This window comes from Eutrigla gurnardus (assembly GCF_963514095.1).
Source record: "Eutrigla gurnardus genome assembly, chromosome: 6".
In the NCBI taxonomy this organism is placed as follows: Eukaryota; Metazoa; Chordata; class Actinopteri; order Perciformes; family Triglidae; genus Eutrigla; species Eutrigla gurnardus.
This window is the reverse complement of record NC_139920.1, coordinates 27,283,085-27,304,028: the sequence shown is the minus strand read 5'-3', so window position 1 is coordinate 27,304,028 and position 20,944 is coordinate 27,283,085. Positions and strand designations below refer to the sequence as shown.

General features: G+C 44.8%; 1 protein-coding gene across 3 annotated transcripts in view; it reads left to right on the top strand.

Annotated features, from left to right (window-relative positions):
- elavl4 (ELAV like neuron-specific RNA binding protein 4) overlaps positions 1-20,944 on the top strand; it is a 72,568-nt gene that overhangs the window by 11,193 nt on the left and 40,431 nt on the right. For all 3 annotated transcript variants that reach the window (XM_084011996.1, XM_084011995.1, XM_084011994.1), the window contains one exon: positions 17,180-17,266. In XM_084011996.1, the coding sequence (XP_083868122.1) occupies positions 17,180-17,266 (87 nt within the window). The remainder of the gene's footprint in view (positions 1-17,179; positions 17,267-20,944) is intronic.

Sequence of the window (20,944 nt, the reverse complement as noted above, 5' to 3'; positions counted from 1 at the left end):
CGTGCACATATTTGTGTGTGTGTGGCTTCAGTTGTGTGTGTGTGTGTTAATGGATGTGAGCCAGAGTCAATCAGGGAGATGGGGTTTCTCTTCGCTGACGAGTATGGCCGGCCCTCCTGGGTTTAAGCCACAAAAGCTTTTTAACTTTCAAAACTTTACGAGTAGAAAGAAATATAATTTGCCTCCTCAAAAACTATTTAGCATCAGTCATCATCTGAAAGGCCAAATAATGCATCCAATCAACGCTGTGCACTTTTTTTTGTTTGTTTTTTTTGTGCAAAGTCATTAAGAGAAGTGTTTTTTAGTCGTCAGCCTTAATTACTTCTTTGACATTTTTACATTTATTCAGTGCTGTATTGCATTTTATTCACAGACAGACATTAACTAAGTAGGAAACGGACAAATCTACAAGATAATAATAAGCTGCACTGCGATGTCTCTAATATCCGGACTATGAAGCATCTCAGCATGGAGACCTTGATAGACGATCTCAACCACTCCCTCCATCTGTCCATGCACAATATTATAATGCACAATGTGTACGCTTAACTAGAACATGGCAACCCGCTTCCATCTTTTGTATTAGTCCGTATATCAATACTACACACACACACACACACACACACACACACAACACGCTCCGAAGAGCAGATTGTGTTTATAGCTAATTTACTGAGTAGGGGCAGTCACTTTCATTGCTTTGTAAAATCACGGTCCTGTAGAGCAATTTAGTGAAACGGCAAGCCGTGCACGGCGACTGTGGGAGACTATTTTCACTTTCAAAATCGCATCCTCGTTTAGAGAAAAGGTTATTTGGATCGCATCGCGGCGGGAGAAAACAACCTCAAAACACTGTCCTTTATGAAATAAGAAAATGATCACCCTCTATTTTCACGCTGCATGCGAGTGCCTCTGAACGTCAGAAGTTCATAGACGGAGATGTGCCATTTGTGAACCAGTCATTGCCATGGATCTGACGATCCATTCTTTACAGTTGAGGATTTTTCGGAAACAACAACAATAAAAAAAGAAAATATATGGTTGGGAGGAGAATAGAGGCAGTGAGGTGGAGAAAGCTTTTCTTTCCGCGTCCGACACAAAGCCTTTATTAAATTCAAAAAGGTCAGAGACGGAGGATAAAAGATGGACAGGAAACTGTCGGTTTGTTGCCTGTACTATTCAGCTGCAAATTTGGCTTCTTTCTGCTCTTTGGCGGGAAAAGATACGGAGGCACGTAACAAAGGCGGATAGACAAAAGGTGCACTTCTATTTTGATCCCTTTTCTTTGCGTTTCATTCGACATCGCTCTTCCTCTGTTGTGCCACATACAGTACCATCGGTGCAAATCTCCAGACTGTGAGTGTCGGCGCATTATATTCCATCTGAAACAATAGCCGGCGTGTTCTTCCCCCCCCCCCCCCCCCCCGTGTGCACCTCTGCACCGCTCCGGTTTAATTGAAGGCGTAGTGAGGATTCTCATTAGTATGTCGGGTGCGTGGTACCGTGAGCTAGCTTGCTGTAGCTAACCAGAAAGGTGAAGAGGTCAGGGGTGAAGTGGAGAGACTTCGGTTCACCTCTTCCTTTTTTGTCAGTTGGTCTTCTTCCTGTATTTTCCTCCCGTAACATTATTCTTTCATCATACTCATTTGGGAGCTCATTTGTGTTGCTGCTCGAGTGCGTGGTTGAAATTCACAATTCCTATTTGTATGAATAAACATGCAGTCAATGTATGTGTATGTGGTATATCATACGGACCTTGAGTGACTTACAGAGGGCACCATTTAGGATTCACACCCTAATAATTTATACCGGACCTAATTTGCATTGGATCATTTGCCGAATATCAGATTGCTTCTATTAGGGGACAGAAAGTAGCATAAATGTCATGCAGGCTGCAGCTGACGTGAATATTTTCATGATTATCAATCTATTTTCTTTCATTTTATTATTCAATTTCTTTTGTAAATTGGTTTGTCTGACGAGCAATCCAAAGAAAAGCAGCACATCTTTACATTAACAACCAGAGAATGATATCTCAATTGCATCCAGTGCTTTTCTATTGTAAATATTGTGTTAAAGCTTTTAGTGACATTATAATCACTAAGTTGCCAATGGACAATCTTAATAAAGGGAGCCTGAGTCAGGACAAGTCTTGAGGTGGTTGTGGCTGAGAAATCTCTTTGGGCTTAATGGATGTCCACCTACATTAGCTCCTGTCAGGCCTCACGCCACACAGCTGAATGCTAATTGAAACAAACCAGCCTGTCAGTGAGTGTCGGCTCGCTGACTGCCTTTTATTTCTGTGCGGAACACAAAGGAAGCAGTAAGATTGTGCGTTTTCTTGTCTGGCATCTGGCAATTTAAAGGAATTACCGGTGAAGGCGCAAGTCTGGAACATGAGGCTATACGTTGTGTAGATTGTGTGCGTTTGTGCTCATGTTTGGTGTGGATGCATGTGTTTACGCCTCAGGTGTGAAAGAAGAAAGAGCTCCCTCTTCTTGTCTGCCTGAGATAGGGGGAGAATCAACCTGTAGCCGGTTTGCTGCTGGGCATAGACAACTATATATATATATATATATATATAAATTATCTTGTAGTGATGATTATACTATCCATTGCAATCGGGAGTCATTTGTTGGTAACATATGATTCAATTGTGCATAATTACTCCTCCAAACAACAGTCCTAAGGTTGTGTGCTACCTAGTCTATGGTGCACTACACTTAACATTTCTAAAAGAAGCAGCGTGCTTTGTTTTTTTTTTACCTGTGTGACTCCAGGACCCCTGCATGAGGAGCACAGACCCCCGTGTTGTTTGTTGTTGTTGGGTTGTTTTTTTTTAAAGATGGAAGAAAAAAGAGGAACCAGCTGCTCCTCTTCTCCAGCACATGTCTAACAACAGAGAGTGCACACACTCAAACACTGCAGCAACAATGCAGATACTGGTTTTGTCTGTACGAGCGGAATGACAAAAGAAGACGAAGGGGAATAAAGCACACAGTGCGCACGAGCTCGATCGGCGATTGGCTGTGTGCATTATTAATTAACGAGATAATCATGTGCAGTCACGAACGTGGAGTCGCTTTTAGCGCGATGCCTCGAGGACCACGCGAGCCTGCCTCCTTCACTCGCATCCGCGCGAGCGCACCGCCCAGTCGGCACCTTCCCAGCCAATGGGAGAGCGCGCGCGAGGTGACTGGACATTCCCATAATTTGCTTTTTTTTTTTTGGAGGGGAGGGGGGTGTAGAGGAGTGTTTTCTCTCACTCTTAGCGGACTGTCTTAGTTTTTTTTTCACACTGAGCGAGCGTGTTTTTAACGGGACAGGGCTGCAGGTCTTCCACGCCCCCGGCTTCGGTCCGTTTAGTTTTTTCGGAGGCACGTCCGTTCATTCATCCTCCCCGGCACGCCGCCGCCGCCGCCACTCCATCCCCTTCTTCACGCCGACTTCACCGGCTCTTCCAGTTTTTTTCCCCGCCGAGTCCACCGTTACCGTCCGTAACACCCGACACGAGAATGGTCATGGTGAGTAAATACCGTTTTTTTGTTTTTTTTGCGTCGTGCCCGTTCGTTCCGCTTCTCCCCTGCACCGACTCGGGCTTTCATGTTAACGTACCGCAGCATTCAGACAGGTAACGTCAGCGCCGTTTGTATCAAAGCATACAAAACCCATCCATTTACATCATTTAACAAGAGTTATGGCGTTGAGAAGCTACACCTGTACGAGCAGGTGTGCGCCGACTGCACAGGTGTTTGTGCGCGTGCACCCGCTCTCAGATCTGATTTAAAACCCCAACAGGCTGGGAACAGTTCCACTTCTGTGTTTTAACCCGGAACAGTGCAGTAGTGTAGAATTTAAAGGAATGTATTGAGACAACTCATTCATTATTTTTAAAGACATGATGTGATGCCTGTATGTGTGGAATGACAGTGGGATGAGTGCATATACACGGTCATGTAGATGTACAGGAGGAATTTTTAAACGTGCACCCGGTAATAGCTAATTTATATCTACAGTTCTGTGCAGGCATCCTATTGGGCCTACCATAGTGCCCGAGGCTGCAATCACTCTCCCGGGGCTCTCTGCTCCGGCGCTGCTCTGCCCGGCTCACTCAAGCACAGACCTCAGCAGCGATTGATTGCTTTGCTGGGATTCAGAAAGCCTTTTCTCTGCCAAACCAGGCTGAGGCTGGCGTGTGCCGACGAGGGCTCAGAGCCAGCCAGAGAGCGAAGGTGTTAACATCGAGGGAGGGGGGGGAGGTGAGGCCGAGGGCTGCTGACAGGCAAGCAAAGAAGCCAATGGTGGACTGTAAAAGAGAGGGGCTGGGGGGGGTGAGTGGGCGGGCTCTGACCTTCCAGCTGAGCAGGCGAATGGGCGGGTGGCTGTGGGGAGGAGGGAGGGCCGTGGGAGGGGAGGGGGAGAGAGAGACTTGCTGCAGCCCGGCGCTCTCTCATCCACGCTCACCATTCTCCTCCCAGCATCTGTGGAAGAAGGCGATGCTCGCTCCGCACACGCCTCTAGTACGCCGCTGCCTGCTCGCTGCTGAGACTCAGACAGAGACCGGAAGAGAGGCAGAGTCACAAAAAAGAAATAAATAAAATAGGGGAGACGCTGTCAGAGGAGACTCAGACAGGAAGAGAGTAAGAGAGAGTAGGGGATTTTCTTTGCTGAGGCGTTGCTGTAGCTGTTGTGTGGAGAGAGAGAGAGCGTGAGACAACGGCCGGCTTCTCCCAAATGGAGTGGAATGGGTTTAAGATGGTAAGAAAAGAAGGCTACAGGCAGCCTGCCACTATGCTCCACTGTACATTGTTAACCGCTGTTTAATTACGGGCAGCCTACGGTAGCTAGAGCAGGTTGTAGAAATACTATCCGCCACAGTCGGCGTGTAATACTCTTTCAGCGCAGGCGAAGCAGTCATACTGTTAAACTATGTGTTGTGCAGAATGTTAAGTTACAGGGAAGGGTACAGCAGGGGGGGGTTAGACTGATGAGTGGGCAGGATGAGAAACGGTGGGAGACAGATGGAGGGACGTAGCCAGAGATCATGCTAATGAGGGAGGTGTGGAGGCAGGAGTAGAAGGTAAGGAAGGAATGGGGAGAGGAGCGGAGGGAGGGAAGGGTTAAATCGGGGAACAGCACCCATTTTATGTTGAAGCCAGGGCTGTAGGTGTCTCCCCCTCTTCCTGCCTTTGCACCACTCTGAAATATTTACCTGCGTGTAGTACTGCAGCAGACATGGACTGCACATTGTCACATCTACCGCGAGATGACTTTTTGTCGATTTTATATTCATGTATGCAAAGTAGCCCATGTTAATTATAGGAGCAGACGTGTCATCCGTCACGGTGCTCGTGCACACGGTGTGAGTTTGTGTCGTCTATAAGTTGTGCCAGAGCTGGAGAAAGATGGGAGTAGGTGTGTTGGGGTTTTACGTGCATGCTCTTAGTTTTAAAAACCATTGCTCATACGAGAGCGAGCGAATGTGACTCCGTGGTCTCAATTATGTGTTTGGCTCCGCGAGTGGGTGTTGACATGAGAGAAATCATAATAACCTGTAAGTAATCTGCTTTGCTCAGCTTCCTGAGACTCACTTTAACTTTGCATCCATTTATCCATTCATCCATCACATCCAGGCAACACAGTGAGCGGTTGACTAACAGAAACAGCCATATTATCGCATTTTTTCTGCACTTCTTCATCATATAAGACAGTTTTATTTAATTGCGTCACCCCCCTTGTTTTTGCATTCTCAACACATCAGTCTGTTTTCAACATCTTTACCATCCGCAAAGTGGACTGACTCACTTGTGTATTTGCACGAAGAACAGTGGACATTATTCATTTGTCGGCAAGTAAATGTTTGATTGTTTGCGCGCTGGCTTGGTTCCATTGGATGCAATCAAAATGCTAATAGGAAGGAAGGCGACTCCCATGTTTTGTGGCTTGGGCTAGTGGCGCTAGCCGTCTCCCTGGACACTCACGGCTAGAGGCCCGTGTGTATGTGCACATGAATGATGATGTGACCAAAGATGGGTGTGAATGCAGATAAATATTGTTTATATAGCATATACAGGCTGGGATTGTTATGTACAGAGGGTGGAGGGAACGGACATGAAAAGGAGAATAAAAAGGAACAGCGATAGAGGGAGTAAAAAAAAAAATAAAGTTGAAGTTCATCAGTATTGGAGGCATTCGATTCTGTATGAGATTGCACCATAAAACCTCTTGATGGGAACCAGTGGGGGACAGGCCATCATTCCTCTCTCTCTCACACACACACACACACACACGCATATACAGTGGCTCGAATACCCTCAGGCAGAACACCATGAGCTCCAAGGTTACACATCAATGCTAATAGGTTGGGGTGTGTGAGGAATTTATTAGCTACAGTACACCGGCCGAGTGTGCGGTTAGTGATTTACATGTAATTGAAGATCAGAGAAACATAAGATAAGGATAGGTGCACGGATGTGTAGTCCTGGGGTGATTATAGGTTTCAGGGAACAACGGAGATGACATCAAGTCAGAAAATGATGGGCGATGATTTAATAAAAGAAATGCTACTTCATCAAGGTAATTAGGTGGTAGCGTGTGTGTGTGTTATGGACTGACGTGTGTCCATATGCAGAGTGACATGGTTAACGAGAGTCTGATTACACACCAAGTAAATAGAGAGAGAGAAGGAGATGTGGTTCAGACACAGGAAGAATCAGCTCACTTCTTCTAGATTATCACAATTTTATAACATTTAGTTTTGGCAAAATAAATGGCGAGATCATTCCTTCCCTGTTGGACACCTCTTGTGATGAACTAATAGCTAACAAACTGACAGACCACCCTTGACTCATGCTCAGTGGAGATCTTCATCACAGAAACACAGAATCCAAGTATTCTGTTTTTACTTCCTTTTAGCTGTTCTCTCCGGCCCAGCGTGCTTATTTCTAGAAAAGCAGTTTCATTTCCTAAAAATAGATTTTGGAGTGGGAAAAGAAGTAAACACTCGCTAAGCAGAGGGCCGTTAGCATTATTATTATGCTCGGGTGTTTGGTGTGTATAGTCGTGGTCGTGCTGCCGTTGATTATGTGTGATCAATTTTTCAAATTCATCGCAGTCACATTCACAGTAAATATCTACAGAACGTTGAGATGTGAAGTAATATAATATAATAATATAATAGTAATATAGTTCCTGTATGTATGTTTATAGTGTGTTTGTGTGTGTGTGTCAGATGTGTATCACACAGTACATCCCCCGCAGCCGCAGTCAGGAACGAACAAAAAGATCAGCTGCAGCAGAAACAAATAGACACCAGTCAGTCAGCTGTAATTACATGTTTCCTGCATTAAAGGAGGCATCTCATTAAATAAAGAAAAATTCACTTTGTCAGTGCCTGTGCCCATACATTTCAGTATACGTACGATCCACACAATGTGAAATAAGATAACCTAGTGGGTTTGTGGGCTGCCTAGATCAGAAAACATGTGATTCATGTGCTACGTCACATGAAGGCTCAGTAGAATAAACTGAACACGGCACGAGAACTCCCTTTGCAAAGGTGCGCTATTTTTTTCTTGCAAGCCAATCAGAGGAGGCTGGGCTTTTTAAGGAGGTGGGGCTTAAAGAGACAGGTGCTACAGGTAGAGAGACAGTATGAGGACAATAATGGGTTTTGTTTTTAACATTAAAGCATGTCAAGACGTGTAAATAGAAAGTAGTTCTAGTACAAATCCAAAATACAAGCCCCATTAACTTGTAGTTATAATGAGGTTTAGAATGTGGAGATTATAGTGATTTATAAGTCACAGGCATGTAGTTAATTAACATTTGATTACACACTTACATACACATAATACAGTATTTAAACTAGTGTGCAAATTCATGCTATAATCAAATACCTGTAAAATGAAATGAGCAGTACTCCATTTTAGGGAAAATACCGCATAATACTACAATGATAAACTCCAGCTGGTCAACTGGTTGTTTAAACATAAAGCTAATTCTATTACAAAGTAAAGTACAAGGTCATGCTTTTGTTGCCCTTACACTGAGGTAAGAGGTTTTGCCATTGCTTTGGCATGTGTGTGTGTGTGTGTTCATTACGCAGGATTCTGGTGATGCAGCGTCTGTGTAAATATCACAAAAATATCTCATTGTCTTTAAATGTCTTTTCCACTTTCCTTTAAACAAAAGCTGGATGGAAGCAGTTAATGAGCCAAAAGCCTGTTTGAATAAGAAGCCGCTGTAACAATCTCTGTCCCAATTAGTACGCTTTGGTTTTTAAATATTCCTTTTGTGTGAAGCCCTAAACACACATGAAGACTCACAAAACGGTCACGTTGAAAATTTAATAGGCTTCCACAGCGATTTCCTTCATTTATTTAAAATGTTTTTTTTCCCCCCCTCTCTTTTTAAAAAAAGCTAGAAATCTGAGAGGCATGGTAAGGCATTCTGCTGTGAGGGGAGCAGCATTCACAAATACTAGACCTAATTCCTTTGGCAGCAACTCAAACTGCTACAGACAGACACATAATCAGCTGGGGAGTGTTAGCGCCTCAGCCCACTAGCAAACACAGGACCGAGCCCTTGTTGTGCATCGCTGCTTTTCAGAATAAATATCCCGATGGAAAATACAGTGGGAGGAAAGAGGTATTCATGTGTATATAGCTCTTTGTTCAGTCAAAGATACAGACGGAGAGAGGAACACTGGCTTTCTTAGCTACATAACTTCTCATCCTTTCTCGATCCTCTCCCTTCCTTCCTCCCTCTCTCTCTCATCCTCCACTGTACCGTGTGTGTGTTTTCGTATTCATACAGATGTTTGGGTTTGAGTGGCAGTTCCTCCTGACACGATGCACAAGCGGCTGACTCGTCTCATCTGCATTTTGCATCCCAGGAAAAAAAAAAGAGAACAGAAAGAAGCAGAAAGCATCAGCAGGCAGACAGGCTCTGTGTGTGTGTGTGTGTGTGTGTGTGTGTGTGTGTGTGTGTGTGCGTGTGTTGCCTGTTGTTTGGCTTTGGCAGCTTAACTGGCCCCAGCGCTGTTGCTGTGTGATGTTTAAAGGACGTTTCAAGGTCATGCTTTCGACAGTCCTCCCCGCCTCCGACATATTAAACATTTATGTATTTCTGTAGCCAGATGAATTATAGATTGAACATGCAACTGAACATGCTACAAAATGGCACTATTGTGGATGGTAATAGACACATTAGGGCCTACAAACGCAGCCTCCCACATGACAGTCTCTATCCAGCCTCATCACGTCACACAGGAAACGCCAGCACAGGGACAAAGGAAGGCTGATCTCGCTCTATGCAGAAAACCAAGACACTTAAAAATCCCAGAGCGGGAGGAGGCGGGACGGAGAAGGTCTACCTGCGAATCAGTTGTAAAGATCGGTGTCATCACTGTAGATCATAATACCAGGTGACAGCCTTAATCAAAAAGGAAAAGCTATCTCCTAATGAATTGTTAAAGAAAGGAGATCTATTTTCTCTCGTCAGTTTGTGTGGTTTGCGTTTTTTGACGTGGCGCATATGAGACCAGAGGTAGCCAACCAGATAAACCCACAGACACTTATCAGGCCGTAGTTTGAGGAAATAATTCTGATAACAACAGAAATAAGGAATTCTCACAGTCAATGCATGTCCGTCCACAGTATGACTAGAGGGAAACGCGATATCCTACGATATGATGCTTCTCGAGACTGCTAAACAGACATGAACAACACCTGTCAAGTTGGCATCAGGAGGTGGAGAGAGAGGAGAAAAGAAAGGGAGCGAGGAAATAAGAGCTAGATGTGTGCCATCTCCTGGCTGCACGGCTTCTCCGACACATGCTGTCAGACTAGAAATGCAATCGGAGAATTTTCCATAGCAATCAGCCACAGCCTTCTATATGTTGCCTCCCTGGCACATGCTACAGTATACGTGATGATAGCCTCCTGTGGGCATTTTCAATTACTCTGCACTGTACAGCAGTGGGGGGGATTAATCTGCTCGTTTGAATGCACGCCACACTTAATGGTTTAGCTGGTGCGCCGGCGGGCCTCGTCTGTTAGCTGCGGCGGTATACATTTAGGCTTTGTGTCTCACTCTCCTCTCTTCCTGCTGCAGTAGGAGCCATCTCTCAATTGCAGCACTCCTCACATCAAGTTATACTGAGATTAGATTTTCACAGAAGACGGGCTTCACTATAAATGTTCAAGTCGAACTCCAAATTGATTGTGTAATGACGAGTGCGAAGCAACTTTACGGCATCCGGAAAGTGACTGGAATAGTTTAGCTATTAAAAAAAAGTACAAAGAAATCTGTCTTGCGGGATGATTGATGGAGCTGAATGATTGGAATGACACCCAGCAATTTATCCTATACCAAAGACCAAAAAGTGAAACTATGACAAAGAAAGAATTGGATATTTCATAATGTCACTCAGCACGGAAGGAAGAACGTTGCCATAGATTTGCCAGAGGACGTTTATAAATATTTTAGCTCGTCTACCCGCGATGCAGGAACCTCTTCTACATGTAGTTCCCAGTTATTCACTGCCTCCATCAGACTGTTTACTCATTAAGACAGATGACGGACGGCTGTCCTTTTCCCTTAGCAGCTATTTGATTATATGAGCTCCAGTTCAGAGTGGAATCAATAACCAGATTAGCGAGGCACACATGTGTACACACACACACACACACACACATACTGGCAGCCACACCCTCACACAGAACCCGAGGCCGTGGAATGAATTCTCGAGTACAACGGTCGGTTTGTGTCTACGTGATTTAGCTCTATGCCTTTGCTGCAAGGCACGCACACACACACACACACACACACACACACACACACACACACACAGGCAGGCTGTGTCTGAAATGCAGCTGATGGGGTAACAGTGATTAGATTAGGAAGAGCTCTGCCTCTGCTCGGCAGCCGGGCCGGTGCTCTGCCTCTCTCCCTTGTTCTCGGTGCAAGTGCTGTGCTGTAGGTTTTTGTACTTATCGTATACCTCCAGGCTGTTTAGAGCTTCATAAATACCTGTTCAACAAAGCCAATATTACCACTTCCAGCCACAAACCAGTTTTAATTAGAACTCCCACTGTGAATTATACAGACTTCAGTCGGAGGAGTTTACAAGTTTCTTATTCAGGTGTCCAGGGAGAATATACTGAGAAACACATTTTTGGGAAAGTTGCTTTAGCCAGTTATTTTATTCTTCAAGGCCGTTTTTTTATACACACAACAAGCGTGACTGTAAGCTTGAGCAAAGCAAGGATTATATTTTGTAGTTGCAATAGCATGCCGCCTGCTGAATTGCTTATTTCTGACCCGATACATGCAGGTGGGCAGAGCTTCTATGTGTGTGTTTGTGCATGTTTGCATGTGTTTTTTTTTTACGTGCCGGTGTATTTTAGTGTATTTTGCTAAAGATAGGAGGCTGCTTGATGAAAATGGCTGGTTGCCTGCACAGGTGCGTGGCCGCGTTCACCTGCCAGCTACTTGTGGAGGTGGTGTCCTCGCTCATGACACATGGTGCTGACTCAGATGGATCAGCCTGCTTGTTCTCCCCGCCTAACTGTCTGTTCCTGCGTCCTCGGTCCCGGCCCAGCTAAAGGCAACTTCAGCTCAACACGGAAGTGAGCAATGCATGGGGCAACGGTATCAGTGAGTTAAAGTAGCCAAATGATGACTTTTGTGTTATGAAATAGAAAGAGAGGACCCGGCCTTTTTTGAGAGTAAATATGACGCATTTTTGAGTGGAAGCTGAATAATTCTCTGAATGCATCTGCCAACACTGCCGAGCAACTTTTATTGACTTGTTTAGGGCTGAAGAAAGTTCCTCAGTTGCAGGACCACAAGTCTTGATAGTAAGCTGACAATGACCAACCGGAAAAGATGAGCCAATCTCTATACACTGACCTAAGGCCAAACATATACACTTATAAATGTACGTATCTGATAGGGAAAGCAGGCGTGCATAGTTAAAATAATCGGAGATGTATGAATCTTTGCCTATAACTATCCTGCAGAAGAAGTTGATATTCCAGCATTGGGAAACAGGTGCCTACACCGCATCGCAACCCAAAGTCAAGTTAATATTGGTGAATCAGAGACGATCATGTCTAGATGGTTTCCAAAAAACCTCTCCCAAGACCTGACCTTCAGGGATGCCGAGGAGATATTGTTCATAGTTAAGCTTCTGCTAACAGCAGCCAAAGGCTCACGGCCGCGGCTAAAGTTGGCAGAAGGCTAAATTATTAAACCGTCAACATATTCTCTCCATCTCTTGAAATGTTAAGCCTCGTGCATGAGTGGTGAGGTTGGGGTTAGCGGAGGGCTTAGCTAATCTATGAGCAATATTTTCTCTCCGTGTATTGTCCTTTGCCAATATTGTAGCACGAATCTGAGAAGGTATGCCATTAGAATATCTGGCGCCCAACAACAAGGTGAAACTTTGAAAGTGTAATGAGCCTGCCAGTCTGAGGTGAATCACGTTTGCCTCCAGTCGTTCCTTTGTTTTGCCTCTAGCTAACATTGTGATGTAATCGTGACGTGGGCACAAAGAGCGTCTATTGGGGGGGATTTGGGACCTTTTATGTCACGTTAAATGACGGGCGTGATGTAGACCGCCTGTAGGCTTGCAGGGCTCCTTTTCTCTCATCCACAATGTGTCTTTTGTGCGTAACATCCTCAGAAATACGATTAATACCGACTGAATAGGACCTACATGTTAGACGGATATCATCTCCACTAAAACCTTTAACCACATTAATGGCGTTTAATTAAGGATAGAATCCCATGTAGGGGGATGAGACGATGATTTAGCCTCTTTAATCCACCAAAATGTCCTAGCTAAGGGCTTCGACAGTGATCACTCCCATCCGTCACACCCAGGGATTACAGCGGGACAGACAGCGATGCACAGCAGAGACATCTTGCTGATTTGACTGAGCTGCGAGCCGAGATGCTGGCTGCAGCAGCTAGAACTGGCACAAAGGCTGGCAAGCTGTTGACGGGGATTTGATGCTGTTCAAGGGAGGGTTGCCGTTGGAGTGATGGCGCCGCGGTCGCTTGGAGTTGAGGATTGGATAGAGAAATAGGGTTCATGGGGCATCAAATGAGGGACTGTTCCTGGCGCACGAGTGGAACTAGAGGAACTGTGATGAGTACCTGAGAGGCCAGGCTAGGGGCTGGGGCTGAGGGACAGGGACTTGGGCTGACAGGCAAGCCCAGGCCTTCAATTCCAAGGCCGGGTCCCCATGCTCCGGGATTCAGCCAAATAGCCAGGCAGGTGTCCAGCTGATCTCACACCCCCACAAGAGAGGAACTGCAGAGCACCAGTCAATGGAGCTGCACAAATTGAAGTGCCATCTCCAGAGTCAAGATGCTCACCAATTTTCTGCATGCGTTGGTGCAGAGTTGGGACTCAGCCAGTGTACAAACGGCTCCAGTTCCGCCTACAGTTTGGCTGAGCAGAGGACACTGGTGTGTGTGTGTGTGTGTGTGTGTGTGTGTGTGTGTGTGTGTGAGAGAGAGAGCTAGAGAGAGAGAATATGATTGTGTATGTATGGAGCACTTCAGGTCATTGTCCTTGAAGGATGGTCTGTCTTTTGACTGCCCACAGTGCAGCATGAAATAGTTTAAGGGAATAGTGTGGAAAAAGCTACGTAATTTTATTTATGAGCAATTAAATGCAGAATGTGGCAAAAATCTGTTCAGAAAGAAGTGAACCTAACTCAGCAATCAGATTGTTAATATTTGGAAATAAAGATACATCCTATAATTGGGAAATAAATATAAATCTTGAGGTCATAGACGGTTATAGATCCCGTCTGACATACCCCTCGTCAATTGGCTTATCCTGTCATCTCCTGACCTCCGAACTTACACAAGTATGTGCCGATTACCCAGAGGCAGTGAGGGAGTGTGTGGGAAAGCTGCATCGATCTCACTGGAAGACTGAAACATCACAAAAGAGAAGGGTGGGGGGGGAGTCAAGTCAAAGTTAAATGAGAAATTGCTTAGATACACGTCTCGCATCGCCTGGAACATTTATTATTCCGAGTCACACAGAGAGAAAAGAGGTGCAGGAGGCTAGAAGAAGAGAAGAATCCATTTGGTAAAGTAGATGCAGATCGATGAGATTGGAGGCAGGCAGGCCAGAGTGCAACAGAGGAGGGGAGTGTGTGTGTGTGTGTGTGTGTGTGTGTGTGTGTGTGTCGTTGAGTATCTGTGATGTGTCTGTGTGTTCGTGCTTGCATGAGGCGTCCCAGATTACTTTCCCTGATTGATCCGGCCCAGCATCCGTCTGACCTGCAGGACGTTTCAGAGCTCGGAAGATGTTGGTGGAGGTGGAGAGAGAGAGAGAGAGAGAGAGAGAGGGCCAGGAAGAAAGGGAGAGGAGAGAGAAAAATAAAAAATCAATAACGCAGAGAGCATTACAGGGAGCTTGACTGGCCGAGAAGCTGAGATAGTAAAGTTGTATTAATCTCTTTGTGTCTCAGTCAGTTTAGGAACTCCAATTCTGTATCACTAACTCCAATTCAGTATCACTTTGGAGGAGAGAGGGGGGGTCAGTCTAGCAGTATCAGGTGTTAAAACACATTATTATTATTAGATTATTTCATTTCATCCTATTTTCCGGCCAAATAACGTTTAAAAAATGAAGATGCATAAGGAAATCACTAACGGTATCTCAAGCAAGATGGTGGGGCGAAGTCTAACAAGTCAGAAGGTTGCATGCTGGCTCCATTTTGTAGCTGCCAGGCAGCGTGTCTATCAGTGGAGAGATCCTGCAGAATACTGTCTACGCCGCAGTCTCCACAGCCTCCATCTATCCTGGCCAAGTCAGGGTAAATTGATTGTCTAAGCTTTGTAAGAGAAGGGGGGAGGGAAGCCTGCGCCAGGCCGGCAATATAAAGTGTTGGTTTTATGGTGTGAACGCGGCAAAGGAGTGACGAAGAAGGTGAAAAGGAACAGGAAAGGAACTCATTGTTTAAGCAAGATCATCTTCTTGCTTAGTATGAAGGAAAGATCCTTAAATCTAAGAAGAAAGCCTGTGCCTTTGGTAGTTTCGACCCTTAGAGGGAAAACAAATGTTTACTCTCGGATCTTGCTGGAGGTGGATACGGCTCGTCCTATTTGACTGCAGCACCCAGACACCGTTGGCCGGGAGCCCAAGGAGACAGGAAGCACTTTTGTGGCATCAAATATTAATGGCGTTATAGAGTGTATTGATTATATAATACGTTTTCCCAGCATCTGAGCACCGGCTGAAATGTATTCCCTGAATAATTGAAAATGTATCCATGAGCGGTTTCTCATCTCAATGGTTGGTGAATGTAATTGCTTTGCACCCTTTTTTTCCAGTGTTATTTGAGATTTTATCAGAGGACGCACACGCGCGTGTTCACGTGAGGAATATGAAGAAAGATGAAAATGTGTGTGTGTGTGTGTGTGTGTGTGTGTGTGTGTGTGTGTGTGTGTGTGTGTGTGTGTGTGTCTGAGAGTGTGTTTTATGGAATGGTTGAGCATTGAATACGGAGCACTGAGTAGTGCAGACTTAAAAATGCACTTGTGAGAAATGTAATATTCCTTCTTTTACCCCCGACATTATGCTCTCTTTCACTATATGTTGACTGTTGAAATGGAGACTCATACATCTGCTTGCTGCTTCTTACATTTGTATCACCACATTTGAACATTTGCCACGATGACACAGCGCTGTCTGCTTGCTGCGGCACACCATTCCCTTCCACCGCCACTTAAAATGACGGCTTTGCAGAATGGGTGAAAAAATGCTTTTGGATGTTTTACCTCTGCCTTAACATTTTTTTTTTCAGGGTAGCTTTTCAACTTTATATTTAACAGCAGGCTATACAGTACAGTATGTTGACCTCTGCCCTCTTAATGAGATGCTGGGCCACCATACTGTACGTAGTGGCTCTGAACTGTCCCGAGGTAGCTAAGCCTTGGGGTGTAGCTATCTTTTTCAAAGGCTTATGAATACACCTGTCAATGTCAACATTTATTAAGATTGAAATTTAAACAATAAACCTAATGCTTCTAGCCAATTTGTCCTAATCAGATTAATTGAGTAGAGATTGATTTTATATTCTATATTCTACATTAGTCAATAGATACCCTTTGGCCCTCACCAGACTAAAACAAAAAAGGTGGCTCAACTCGACATTTCTACATCATCTCCCCCCAAAAATATCCCAATATTCACTATTACCCGTCAGCTCGTAAGAAATAATATTCCCTGTCCTCTTTTCTCCCCTAACCTCCCTGCCCCGTCGTCTTTTTCCCTTTCAAGCTGACAGTTCACTCTCATTTAGACCTCCATTATGCATTCCTGCTCAAGTTTACAAGACACATTGACAACAGAGCATGTACAGCCTCTTTCTTTACTCCCCCCCCACCCCTGTCTCTCTCTTTCTTTGAAGTATTGGAAGTGCCTTCCCCATTACTCAGCCCTTGCCTTTTCTCCCCCCCCCCCCCCCCCTCCCATCTGATCCCTCACTCCCTCTCTTCATCTCTCTGCAAGCGTAAATGAAGGCAGAGGTCATCCCTCCTCTCTTCCTCCTCTCCCGCTAAATTGGCTGCTTGTAGCATCCGTGGATGGCTGCAGGCATTTAAAGCCCCCTGCTCTGGAGAGCTAGTGAACAGACTTCCTGCTCATTTGTGGCATTTCTGTCTCTTCAACTGCAGGCTTGTTTACCCACAGAGAGCAAGAGGGAAACCCTCATTATAAACCCTGCCAAGGTCATCGCCGTCGCCACACCAATCCGACAGCTCCGGCACACACACGCAGTTTTTATTCAATCCGACGAAAGTTCTCAAGTCATTAAAACGGACTGGGAGAGAAAAAAAATGAAGGAATAAAATCTTTATCCCCTAGTCGAAATAGAAATGTTTCTCCAATTTGAGTGATCTTCCCATCAACCCCAATTTCTTCTTATCAAGCCAAACCACTCACTCATTCCAATCAGCTGCTAACCGAACCACTCCTGAGCCACCTGTCTTTGTTTTGACTGGTGGAAGGACTGCAAAGGTGCCGTCATTTTCCCCCTCTCCCCTCCCCATCACCCCCTCCCCCCACCACAAGCCTAACCCTGTAAATGAAGTGTATGATGCTGACGTTGGGCTGCGTCCCTCCCTCCCTGTGCTCCCTCCATAGGGGTCGACAGAGACACAGTGGCGTCAGGCAGAGCTCCCACAGCTCCAGGGCTGGGCAGAGAAGGGATTGCTGACACAGCCAAAGATGGTAAGGAGACGACCGCTGCCAAACGGATGGCCCAGCCATTCCACACACCCATGAAGTAATATGATCTGATACTGTTACTGTGTTTACATGAATACACACCGGTCCGTGATGCTGCTGATGGTGCAGAGATTGATGGGAGGGAGGGGTCACGGGGGGTAGAGGAAGTTGTGCAGAGATGAGTGAGGAGCAATATTCAGCTGCTGACGTGTTCATCCATTGTATATGTATGAGGGAGCTAATAAAAAATGCTTATTTCTCCATTTCTATGTACATATTGATGTATTAGTATTTATACCACATCCGCACAAATCAATTGTGCCGTTTAGCTTTCCTGAACACATACTGCAAGCGTGGGCATTTCTGACGGACCTCTAGTTCCTCGCTGAGGTTTGCAGAGACTCAAGCTGCTACGATGCTTTTTTTGCCACCTTTCTACTGTATCGACTCAAGCACAAATCCCAGATGAAGCTGTCCCTCCCATGCACTTTGCTTTATAGCAACTGTGGCTTCAGCATTGTTTGAGAAAAAGCCAAACTGCTTGGTCATTCTTAAAGAGACAGCGTGTAGGATTTGGTGGCGTCTAGTAAGCAACTGAATAGACGTCAGCGCACTACTTCCCCTTTCCAGTGTGGTAATATGAGGCACAAGTGGAAAACCATGACAGGGCTATCCATACTTTAATAAAACTGCTTTAGGAGCAGCAGAAGTCAGACAGTGGTTGGCGGAACCAAAGTGAACTAATGTGGTCTTCAGCTAATGTAAAAACACACTCTCTTTCAAGCTAGTGTTTGGTTTGTCCATTCTGGGCTCCTGTAGAAACATGTAGTAGTAAACCAATCAGTCATTTGGTCCTAGTAACTCAGATTTCCTTAATTGAAAAGTAATATTATGCTTTTTTTTAATGCTGAAGTACTTATTTAAAAGAAACACAATATATAAAGTGGTGCTTTTGTGTGATCTATAAGTTTTACAGATCCATCAATTAAATGACCAATTAGTCGACAAAACATGAGCGTTCGTTGAGAATTTCTTTAGTGGAGGACAACGTTAGGAACATGGTGGTCCAACACATCGGACTCTGAAGAGGACCGGGTTCAAATGTACATAAGGGCTCATTCTAAGCTCACAAAAACACATTTCTTAGTTTGAGGTTATGATACAAGTAGGTATAACATTTCATTTCTGCCAATAGGTCCCCAGAAATGCTAAGCATGGGCCCTTTAAGATGCCAGTTTTAAGAACCACCATCAGGTATCTTTGAACACCATCTCGCACATTTCTGTTTCCAACAACGGCAGGCTGTCAGCCCAGTGTAGGCTCTGCTTTCTACACGAGGAGAATCACAAGTTGTGAGAAGGAGAAGCCGTATCTCCAGGCTGAGATCATGAGAGGGCTGTGTGTTATACCGAGTCAGCAGGACATCCTGGCTCTGTCCGCAGTACGAGGCTTCCTCGGTGGGAGAGCAGGGGCCAGCCCGAGTGTTCGCCACCAACATGAAGTGGACTGCTGAGCAGCGCAAATGCTGGTGGGCAGGGACAAGGAGAGGAATATAATTGGCCACGGGGACTCGGCAGGTCCCTGTTAATTAGAGGCAGCCATTTTGGTAGAAAAACTCCTCAGAAAACGTCCCATGGAGTTGAAAGTCTCGCTGACAGAATGGAACCCAGCAGGAAATGTAAACAGATTTAATAAGGCCCTCTCCAATCAGCTCTGTTATGGCTGGATACTACTCCTTCCTCTCCCCCTCCGTCTTCAGCCCGTCTCCGTGGCTCTGTTGTGGTGGGATGGTGAGTGAGTAGAAAAGGATACTGTCAAAAGAACAATTTGCATGCAGCTCTCATCATGAGAGCTTTTAGACATCTCCCTGTCTGTTTGTTTTCCTGCTATGGGCCATTGTTCTGTTCCTGTGTATGTAAGTGTATGTGTGTGTGTTTGACTATGGGATTTCAACGCACTGCCTATGCCACATAGAGAGTGTGTGTGTGTAAAATAAGAGAATGGAAACAGATTCAAGACTGACATTTTGTTGCTGCTGCTCTTAAACACTTAGATGGAGGGAAAGAATAATAATAATAATAAGGAATACAGCCTTTTTGAAGGTGTTTCTGAAGCCAGAGAAAAGATGACACTTTCAGGTATTTAGATGGAAGATATTCCCAATTTTAAGTATTGGTATGAAGATTTTTCTTTTCACAATGAACTGGGATGGTGGTGACATCATTGTGTTGTTATATTGTGAGATTTATTTGCATACCATCCCTGATTACAACTACATGCGGGTAGATGGATAAAAGTAAATTGATTAAAGAAGAAGAAGGAGGTGCGTTGTAAATGTCTAAAATGGTTTTGAAAAAAACTATTTCTGGCCAAACTGGGAATTTTTTTAATTCCGCTTTGAGATATATTTTTAGAACGCCGCTCCGGTCTTTTTGATGATCCCGAAATAGAGCCAGATACGACTTGTGTGCCGTTTCTCCTTTTCTAAAACCAGCCGTGCTTCCAAGTGCAGCCTGTCTGCGTGTACTTAAGAATGGTTAAAAATAGACCCAGAGCTGAATAGTTGAACAGGGGAAAGGGAGAGATCTAAGTGATGACTTTAGAATGTTTTGGACTGAATCAGATTGAAGAATATTTGAATCGTAATTTTGGGGTTCAGCATGTTTGGTCAATGGTTGTGCTCCAATAGACAGGCCTTTTTCTAAGAATGTGCATACATATGGAGACCAGGAGATCTATTATCAGTCCAAGAGGTGAGCAAACAGAGTCTCCTGGTCCGGTTCAGCATGAGTCAAGACAGAATGAGCTACATTTAACAGCACATCCATCGTCTTTTTTCTCTTTTATCTTCCCACATGTAGTCGACTTCACCCTTTCCATTTGTTTAAACAGACACTCCCCTCATACACACACTCACACACACAAATGAAAAAAAGCCATTAATTTGATCAAACAAATGTTTTTTTATGCAAATGTATGAATAATTTGACTTTTGTCGGAGAACAATGTTGGCTCAGAATAAGGATTTCTATTAAATATGTATCGAGAGTGCTCCGGTGGAAAAGCAAAGTGCGACCTACCTCCCCGCTCTTTCATACTCACACCAGCACACACAAGCTCACAGTTCCTTTTTGAACTCTTTTATCCTGAGACGCTCTGCAAACTTCGCTCCGTCACAGCAGCAGTCAAACAGCTAGCTGAAGGGCTGACCCTGTTGTTCCATCCCACAAAACCTCAGCAGCTATCAGAGAACCATTTAGAGGAGCAGCTTACCTTCTTCATGAATCTCTCTTTGTGTCTAGTATTTGTTGTATAGACCATTTTGCAGCCTACGTCAATAAAAATGTGCATGTTGGCAACAGAAGGGGCATTTGCCTCTGCCGTCCAGATGAGTTAGAAAGCTTTAAATATTGAATAAAGACGAGTAATATTCCAACAGCGGACTCAAGTTCTGTAGATTCCTGACAGGATCACAATGATTTCACAGCGACAGGTGTTTCGGTTTAAAGAGTGACCATGATAATTGGTGGTTGTGTCCGTGGTTGTTTGTAACTTATGTAAATGGTTGGCCTGGAGATTCAAATATGCATTTATAAATTGAAGTCCACGTTTTGTCCACAGCCGCTGTCACAACGTGCAACCACGGCGCTTTTGGTTAATATGGTCACTTAATGGTCAAAT